The sequence below is a fragment of the Cystoisospora suis genome, assembly GCF_002600585.1.
Source record: "Cystoisospora suis strain Wien I chromosome Unknown contig_7925, whole genome shotgun sequence".
Lineage (NCBI taxonomy): Eukaryota > Apicomplexa > Conoidasida > Eucoccidiorida > Sarcocystidae > Cystoisospora > Cystoisospora suis.
The window spans coordinates 10,593-20,070 of record NW_027160710.1 but is presented as its reverse complement, the minus strand read 5'-3'; the positions used below and the strand labels follow the sequence as shown (position 1 = coordinate 20,070).

At 54.7% G+C, this 9,478-nt stretch overlaps 2 protein-coding genes across 2 annotated transcripts in view; one reads left to right on the top strand and one right to left on the bottom strand.

The window, feature by feature from the left end:
• Positions 1 to 791: 791 nt before the first annotated feature.
• CSUI_010652 (alveolin domain containing intermediate filament imc7) lies at positions 792 to 6,024 on the bottom strand. The gene is made up of 6 exons (XM_068070754.1): positions 5,221 to 6,024; positions 4,178 to 4,280; positions 3,804 to 4,049; positions 2,690 to 3,115; positions 2,176 to 2,340; positions 792 to 1,951 (listed from the first exon to the last, which is right to left on the bottom strand). The coding sequence occupies exons 2-6, from the start codon at positions 4,196 to 4,198 to the stop codon at positions 1,535 to 1,537; spliced, it is 1,275 nt and encodes a 424-aa protein (XP_067917272.1). The 5' UTR covers positions 4,199 to 4,280; positions 5,221 to 6,024; the 3' UTR covers positions 792 to 1,534.
• A 1,599-nt stretch (positions 6,025 to 7,623) lies between these two features.
• CSUI_010651 (tap42 family protein) overlaps positions 7,624 to 9,478 on the top strand; it is a 10,243-nt gene continuing 8,388 nt past the window's right edge. Inside the window, exon 1 of the mRNA XM_068070753.1 lies at positions 7,624 to 9,125. Within this exon, the coding sequence (XP_067917271.1) occupies positions 8,662 to 9,125 (464 nt within the window). The 5' untranslated portion in view covers positions 7,624 to 8,661. The remainder of the gene's footprint in view (positions 9,126 to 9,478) is intronic.

The following is a 9,478-nucleotide window of genomic DNA, read 5'->3' as shown; positions in this document are numbered from 1 at the left end:
GCTAGACCAGTAGTTCGGTGACCGTGTCATGTGAAGATGGAATCCTGTCGCACGTAGGGGTCTTTCCACAGACTGTGACGTGAAACAGTAAGGGTAAGCGGTTTGAGAGCCCTTTTGTATTCCGAAAGAGGCACATCGCAAAAGAGCGCGGTCTGCAGGACATTAGGTGGGATGATGATGTGTGTCTCTCAATGGACAATATTCGACAGTGTCCAGACGGATCTACCGTATGTTGTCGGACAACGTGGCTTTTAGCGTGGAGTATGACAGATAAAAGCAGAGTACACCGATAGAGGGCAGGCCGACAAAAAAAACACCCCGGCGGACAGTCCTGCGATCGGTGTCAAGAGTGTGCCGCGTCCACCAGGCTATAGAAGACAAGCAGGCGAACCAGCATGGTTGTTGCGCATCCGGTATACGTGCGTGTGGTCAGCCTAGCGTAGTGTGACCATGTGCGCCCACAGCGGGGCACCCGCCGCCAACCCTACACCCGTTTCGATGAGGTGCAGATTGCCTCCAGTGCGAAAATGACAGTTTCCCCCGTCACCTGTGCGGCGCTGTGGGAGAGCCATTGTCCCGGAGCCAGCTCACAAATCATATGGGTTGCTTGCCTCCTAAGAAGCATAAAGGTATGGGGCCCTGCTTCATCTTGCAAACTACAAATGGAGTGGCAGGCCACATCTCTCCGCAGCGGTTCGCAAACCGGCATTTCGGTATGTGTGTAAGTTCTGTACCTGTTGTTCTGCTGAGCTCACTCACTTGCCTCTGCCCCGCCAGGGGCATGCTCCGTACTGTCCCCTAGTTACACAGTTTTTCATTGAATTGCACAACTTGAGCCTAAGTTGGTGCTTCGATGTTCTCAAATACCAATACGGGGACGGGAATGGAATACATTCTTAAAGGCTGCCACCTTTACAGTGTACACCACGACCACGCAACCGAACGAGCTGCCAAAACTTTTGACGACACTACTCAGCGTAATGCAGCCCCTCTCACACCCCCCATCTTTGTGACCACCCTGAGGCAACGCCCTCGCGACGCATTCTCACACGACTTGGCGCAACATATATATAAGCTACGCGACCCGGCTATATTCCGAGAGCCAGTTCGTCTGTTAACCTACTCACGCGTACACAGCCTCTGATGCTTCTCCCTGCCAGCACTGGCGGGCGAGGACAGATGCAGTAGTAACAGGTACATTAATGAAAGGGTCAATCGCTGGAGCGGACGACACGCTCAGCTGGATGTAGACACCTTTTTCGGCGTGTCAGTCCTTTGATAATCTTGTCGGATCTTTTCTCTGGGTAGCTCCAAAGAGCAATGAAACAACAATGGAGTCATCACTACCGGATCTACTTTAACAACCTGATCACTCATTCTGACAGTATCTGTAAGGCCCGCGGAAGAAGAAAAGTCCTCCTCTTACCATCGCGAGGATGCTGAATTCGCTAGAACCTCTTTGCCCCCGCTTTCGATACTCCAGCCTTTTTGTCACTTGAGTTTCTTACTTACCCCATCCATTCAGCAGAGCGCTTCAGTTCGAATCATGGTTTGAACTTTTTTCGGAAGTCGACTCTGTGTCATCTGCTCCTCCTTTCTTCAGCGATTCAGGACCAGGTGCGTCGATAAGTTCACTTGAACTTTTCTTCGAAGGCGCGCTGTCGCCACTCTTCAGGGGTTCAGTGAAGTCCATTGAAGCAGGTGCGTTCGTGGAAAGCGATGAGCTCACCCGGCGTTCGAGGGGTTTGCCTTCAGCCTTAGCCTTCTCAACTTCAGTTTCACCTTCCTTTTCTACTGTTTGGCCTTCCGTCTTCTTACTCACTTCTGGCACCTCTTCGCTTTCCTTTCCTTCTTTCTCAGCCACTTCGGCGGGCTCAGAAGTATTCTCTTCCATCGGCCGAGTCAGCATGTTGAAGTAGTTCTCAACCTCTGTCGCACTGTAGCCGCCCACCTGAAGATCGAACCGCGACACAGTGTATCACGTGTACACCCGGCAGATAACCCGCCGTTCTACCCGCCAATACTTTTGTGCACGGGAATCGAAAAGCACCGTTTTCCAACGCAGCATACTACTACCTGCACAGTCAGCTGAGGCGCGGTCGGTGCAGCTGCAAGCAGGAACTAACAGCATGCGTGGCGAGACCTGCACCGAGGACGGGCGAGTGGCAAACATACCGAGAAGCTGATTTGTTTTAGCGAAGCTCCCGCCGTCCCAGCTACCTCATCGGTATGGACTTCCGTTATCTGAACTAGCGGCGTGCTTTGAGGTTCTGGGACCGGGACCCCAACCTTGTCCGCGGCGTTCTTCGATTTCTGGATGAGTTCTTGAAATTTGCGGTTCTGAAGCACAGCACACCAGACAACGACCCAGCGCCTCTGCACACTTATTACAGAGAACAAGGCCACAATCACAGCTAGTGTGCTCCCATCCACGACCGGCAGGCACCTGTCTCTACCCCTCTGACGTCCGGCGGAACAGCCCACCTCCCGCTCATCGCTGGTCGGGGTTCCCAGCGCGCGAGGCGTGTCAAGGTGTGGCGACACGTCGGCTTGACACACCATTCACAAACGGAATCACCGCTAACGCAACGTATAAGTCAAACTCATGCAGGACGCATCCCTCGAGCTGGCATGTTGCTGTCGTGGCAGCCGACACCGACCACCACACCGCTGCTTCACACGCACTCACCTGTTCAGCATTGAAGCGATCAATTTCCTGAAGATGAGGGTTCATTTCACGGAGAAGCTGGTCAACAGTTTGCTTAGGAACCTGTACAGGGGTCTCTTCAGTCGATTCGTGGGTATGGATGACGGGGACCGCCACTGCCCGAGGGACGTACACGTCGACAGGAACCAAGTAGGGAACATATCGAGCCACAGGGACCTCGACAACCTCCTCTGTCTCCTCGATGGTCGGAGTTATTGTTTGTCTCATAACGACACGGACTTCGCGGTCTTCAAATTTCGGCACAATAAAAGCCGTGTCGACCGGGGCCGGCTTGGGAATAAGGCGCTTCTCGGTCTTCGAAGGAACTTCCACTGTGCGCTGCACGTGACGCACCTCCACCTTGGACCCCATTGCTTGAAGAGGTATCTCACTGGCCACGCGCGACATCTGCGGAAACGAAGTCCAGTCGACATATCCGGCTTGGCGAATGTTATCAACTAACCCCCCGGCTCTCGAACCTGTTCAGCAAGTATCACGGGTGCACTCACGGTGAATCTCTGTCCGAACCACAGCGATAATCACGAAAGTGTGCAACGGTCACCTGTGTCAGCAGTCAATGGATACGCGGTTGACGGTGCTGGCCATGCCGCTCCGACGGAACCAGTAGAGCTTCGTAAAACGCGGAGCAACCGGATTTTTCTCTAGTCGTCACTGGGGAAAACTGTGGTCTGGACCTCTGACCTTTCGCGAACTCGAAGAATCGTGTGATCGCGCTCAGTCCCGGCAGCTGTAGCTCTAGTTTACTGTTGCCACGGCTGACCAGAAAGCTCCCTCGCTGGCGCTGGACTGCTACCCCCCACGCATCTAACCCCCCCCCCGAGGTGCACGCACGCGCAGCGCTCTACCAAGCGAAATTAACAGACTTAACAAAACATCGCGAACCAACCACTCCTTCGAATCCACGACGGCTGACCAGGCAACGCGCTTCGCAGGAAGAACGCTACAGCAGTTCACTATGTATACGCATATGCGTAGACATCAGCTGATGGAAGCCACTGTGCATTTGAGTCACACTTCAGACCATGCGAATCTGTTGACAGCGGAAACTCTTTCCTCGACTCTGCTCCTGGCATACCACCGCTGAAGATGGGTAACTCCCTTGCTCTACAGCAGTCCCGCTTAAGGGACGCAGCATGGTGGCCACATGTTCGGCGAACTCGGCATTGGGTTCCTGGAGCTTTTGCATAGCGGTAGCCAGCAGAGGGCTGGTTGTTACTTCCCGTATAACACTCCCTTGTTTCACAATTGTCGTACTGGATGGGAAACCCGGGTACGCATCTTGCTTCTTGGCGTCGCCGAACGTCGGCACGTAGCCTGCGAACTAAAAACCAACCACAACACCGGAGCGCCCCGGTCTTCGCCAGTCGGTCTTCATTCCACTGCGTGGCATCGCGGGACACAGTCACGACTCAGCGGTTGTCGCCTCAAACTGGCGGGCCATGGGCTTACTTGTTGAGCAAGGGCATTCATTTTGAACGTCCGGAAGAGAATTCCGCGAACGTAACAGTATCTTTCGTCGACTCCGGATGAACAGTAGACTGAAGTCCACAGCCTGTGAACAGCATTCAGCCGCCAAACGCGCATCAGCGCGGCATGCAGGAAGCACTGTACTAAGTGACGATACAGAACAAGCGGCACGCTCCACACATCCGCCCGAGCGACATTTCGATACGACAATGCTCTTCCCTCTTGACTGCCAGAGTGACAGCACACACTTCTGCACCCCGCAGATCCTCATTTCGAGTTTTGCAGGTGGACAGCTTCAAGCTGGGGCACGCAGCTCCAGCATTTTGGGTTCTAGAGGGATACAGTTTCGGAAAAGCTGAACGTCAGATGTGGCACCGTATAACTACACCTTGACACTGGGGCTTTCGGCTTCTGACCCCTACCGCGCAGGACTTCGTAGTCCTGGCTGTTGCATAGTCAACGATGTGCGGCAACACTCTTGACCATCTTGCTTGCCCGAAGGGCGATCTTGACTACTAGGAGCGAAAAAAAGAATATCGTCACCCGCGCAGACGCGGAGTGTGCTCCCTCCCGGTAGCTACGCGACACAGCGCCTATTACGCACGTCCCCACAAAAGCAATACAGCCTTCACCGCTGGACCTCCTGGAGGGAGCGCGCCCAATCTCAGTCGGACTGAGACAAACTGCTCCGCCTTTCCACTTCAGCAAAACCGCGCACCTCTTCACACCTCCATGCCACCCCTGGGCCGGCCCCGCGCGTCCGTCTACCGCGCTACACTGGTCTCGGAAGACTCAGTCAGTCGGTAAGCAAGAAGAGCACACGGATTATTAACTAGCAGTCCCACATCACAACGGAAAAAACGTGTGCTAAATGTAAACGCATGTGAGACAAACCTGACGCAACGGTAGAGTGCGACCGGCACAGGAAACCTGGAGACAGTGGCTGCAAAGATTGGGGTAAGGGAGCTCGCCCCAGCCGTGGCCTACGCAGGACCTGGGGCACAGAAGACCAAACAAAGACTCACCGTAGATCTTGCTGCAAACCGGAAAAAGAAAGCCGTGTACGGGAAAGCGTATTTCGCCAGGCACCCTACTGCATGTTACAGGGTGAGCTCCACAGACGGGACAGGGCCGGTTGGCGGTTCGCTGGCAGAAGGCAGGTACGCGACAGACAGTTGCAGGCACGCTCCCACAGCTGGCCGATCGGCGCCCTGAACGCGCTTTGCGCCGCCGAGCAGCCGGTTGCTGCGGGCCACCAACCAGACAGGGACAGAGAAGCCACTAACCAGAGACCAACTCCGCTGCAATCCCCTCCTCGAAACGTGATGGCTAGTTCTGCTCGAGGGGGCACGTCGTTGAAGTTGAACGTCCCCTTCTGCACTGCGAGACAGGTTTTGCCTGTAGTCGACCCATTCTGATCAGTTCCCGTAAGAAGCATACGCGTTTAAAAGGTCCGGACTGAAGGGCTCTCTGCCCCAACGGCGCGGCTGCGCTGCCAGTCGTCGGAGATGACGTGCCCAGTGCTGTGCCCCAACCGGCTGCGCAGCGGACCAACACAGGACAAGTGGAAGCAAGTGAGGAGTTCAAGATGAAGGCGAGACGTAATGAATTGCATCCGGTCAGGTGGGGAGGTTAGGATCCACCTCAAGTGACGCTGCCAGAATATAGCTGCAATCTCTCTCTAAAAACGATGGAGCAATTTCTTGCCTTGGGGGTCACAGACATTCAGTCCGAGTGCACTAAAAAATCGCCACGACCGTGTTTGCAGCACGACCCCGGGTGAGAGTAAAGCCGGTCCGAGCCCGGCAACAACTGATGGGTTTGAATGGAGTGAGGGCTGGACAAAAGGGAGCAACCTCACTCACCAAAAACAGGGAACAGACCAGAGCAACTCTGGCTTTTCTCCTCTCCGTTTTCCGGTGACGTTGCAGCCATTTCGTGGGTATCTTGCGTCTTGTCTTGCATGTACTACGGGAGGAAGTCCACTTTGGGTTGTGCGGGACTAATCAGCTGATCCGTGTACGCACAGTGTGCGAAATGCACACACCCAACTGTCTCTTTCGAAGTAAGTCTGTCTCGTCTTGGTGAAGGGGGAAGCAGGAGCAGGTACTGGGAGCACAGTTGCACTTGCACTCTCGTAAGAAGTGTTGTATGCCCCCGCACGCATAGACGAGGAGACTTCGACCAGACATGTCCCGTCGCTGACACATTCCTTGAATGTGCTCCAGGTGGTGAAGTAGACCATTCCGCGCCGAGGATCTGTATTTCCAGATTCCTCTTTGGCTTCGAGTGTTGTTTGACCCGGTTGTCCGTGTCCGTCACCTCCCTGCTTCCGTCACTAAGCCTAACCACACGAGGGAGATCACCAGCAGACGAGGGAGTGCCGATGGACGGTTCTAGACGGAGTGGAAGTACCGCCGGGAGCGCAGGCGTTGAAACTGCCGCGGCAGTCGCGTGTGTCCGACTACGCGTGTTTAGTTCAGCGGTGGACGCATTGTGTCCACTGAACCGCCTAAGAACCCACTGCACTGCGTAGAGGTGAGAACCAACATTTAGGAAGTTCGTTCCTGTCTGCCACATACCGGCGACTAACACAGGTAACACTCTTAGTGACGCGGCGGGCCTGGCGGGGCCGGCGGTCCGCCGCACAGCGCAGCACGCAGCGAGCCACGCTAACAGCGCACCACTCACCGAAGCAGGCCCATCAGCTACTCAACAGCCGCCACGGAGCAGGGCGCGACAGATCGCGGGACGGCGCGCAAGAGATGTTACATATTGCGGTGCTTGGACGGCCACGCGGTCGAGTGCCCCCCAGTTGTCGTAGGATTTGTGCCGGGTTCCCAAGGTCCTGCCCTAGGCTGGGGACAGACTCAAAGTACTCGGAAGACCTGCGGGCGGCAGGGAGTGTGAGTTCCCCTCGGCAGACCCCCTGACGCGGGTAGTGCCGATGCTGACAGGTCTCTATGAGACGCCGCCAGTGTGCCCAGAAGACGCGAGAGACTTCCTCTTCACTTTGACCCCTCGTAATAAGCTCTGTCTCTGAGTCAAGACGCAAGCGCTTAATTGAGACATAGAGGGAGTCACCGTACCTCTACTGGTTTGTGACATTAGCGCGGAGCTTCAAGCTTACATCCTCGACACGAGTTTTGAGTGTGTTCGAGTGTTCGCGGCTAGATGACTTCCCAACAGGACGCTGGCCTTAAGGCACCATAACAGGGTGCCTCAGGCTGTGCATAATTAGCTTGCAACCTCGGCTTCTTCCGTCTCTCTGCATTCACAGTCGGTTTGATAGTGTCACTCTTATCATTCAGTGCAATTCAGTTCGTTGTTGGTTGCTGACTCAAGATCCAGTGCATGCATGCACGGGATGCCATCTGCCTTGTAAAGAAACAAGATGCGGTCTCGTTCCGGAGAAGGCAGATTCGCCAACGGAGCACTTCTGCTCCGGAGTACTAGGGCTACCGAGTCTCTTTTCTTTTCCATCGTGGTGCCTGCGGTGGCATCCTTTCGAAGTGTTGGAAGGCAAAGGACACACAGCACGCGAAGGCAGGGTCTGCGCTCGCACACTTTATCTTGGGTTGTGACTTTCAGGCTGAAAACGCCGGTACTGGCTACCGGATCTGTGTACTCATTCCATCCGTTGTAGTGATCGGTTGTCCTGCTTGAGAAGGGAAAATGTGACTGCCAAGTGCTGTCATCATAGGGTCGCTCTTTTACGGACGCGTTTCTCCACGGTGAAAGCGCCTCCAAGCCCACGTTTTTACAATACTCAGGCGAAGATACGGGGCCAACCAAGGGACGGGTATGCCGTGGACGACCAGATGTCACCAGTGCTGGAGGGAGATGCTTTTCTGTCAAGCTGTCCGAGTGTGCTTCTTTTATTAGTGTTTTTGCGAGTCTCGATATGTCTTTGTTTCTGCGCCCGCGCCAGCCTGCTGCCTAGCACGGCCGAGCTGCGACCCAGTTCAGTATCGCGCCCGTCCTTCCTTTTTGTTTCCTTCTGAGAATCTGAGTGGGAGAAAACCTCTCCTGTCGCGTCCGTCTGTGTGACTCGCCTACCCTGCCAGACATATCAGGGGAAGCCATCACCTGTCAGGCAGGGCAGAAGTAAAGCTGCCTCTTCTTCGTGGCGACTGAGGAGGCAACCTTGCTTCGTACGTGACTCTGCTCCTTGTTTTGAACGGGATCTTCGGCTGTTGCGACGGTATCCTCCGGGGCAAGCATTCTGATATTATTCTGACTCTTGTTGAAAAGCTTGTCTGCCTCGCCTCTGATTCTCATGCGAGATTACCAAGGGTATTATCTTCGCTCCGCAACCTCCTGTCTCCGCCAACGCTGCCTTCCGTATATGCGTGCCCGTGCACCCACCTTGTGAGGCTGCACGTGCAGAACGCTGCCTTGAATCTAGCCGTTCTTTCATTTTCTCGTCATACCATCCTACTGCTTCGAGAATTGGAAGTTCCACGATGCCGACATCAGGGTTCTCGAGCGGAGATTCCTCCGCGGACAGCCTTGCTGTTTCGGAAACGCACGCGCTAGACCGTCTTTTCGACTTCGCCTTCTCTAACTACCGCCGTTTCGTGGACTGTTTTTGTGCACGCAACGATGAAGATTTTGATGCCTTCAGCACTACCTTGGGTTCTTCAGACAGTGGATCTGCAGGAAGTTTGGTAACGGTGCACGGGGACGGAGAGCAATTGAGGCTTCCGACGGACCTAATCCTTCAGCTCCATGGAGAGGAGTCTCTGAAGGAAGTTCAGAGAGGGTCTGACCTTCTGAGGGAAGAACTAACACACAAGGAGGCATACGCGCACCAGGATACGCTTTTGAAACTATCCGTATGTTTTAAGGCATGCGCCCAAGCCGTAGAGAAACAAAGCCTGATCTCGTCAAATGACGACTGGGACGAGGTCTCTACTAGAAATCTCAAGTACGTGCGCGTACATACAGCTGTAGTGATCTTTTGAGTTCGCGTGGTAGTGCGACGGCTCACACGGTGACTGTGTGTGCGCTTCTGTATGCGTATTCCGCTGGCGGCTACATCAACGCATGTTCTGTCCGGGCCCCGGCGAATTGATGCTACTCCTATGTACTTCACAGATAGTGCTGAGGCTTCGTCTCGGTACGGATATACCTAGTGTCTGTCGCATCCGACGTAAGTCGGGCTTTGGTTTCTACTCCGCTTCAGACGCGCCTTCCTACCTTTCTTCCGCCTAACGTTCTGACGCTGAATTTTTGAGAGGCGTTTCTTAGCATTGGTTAAGCTCAGTCCGGGCTGACTCT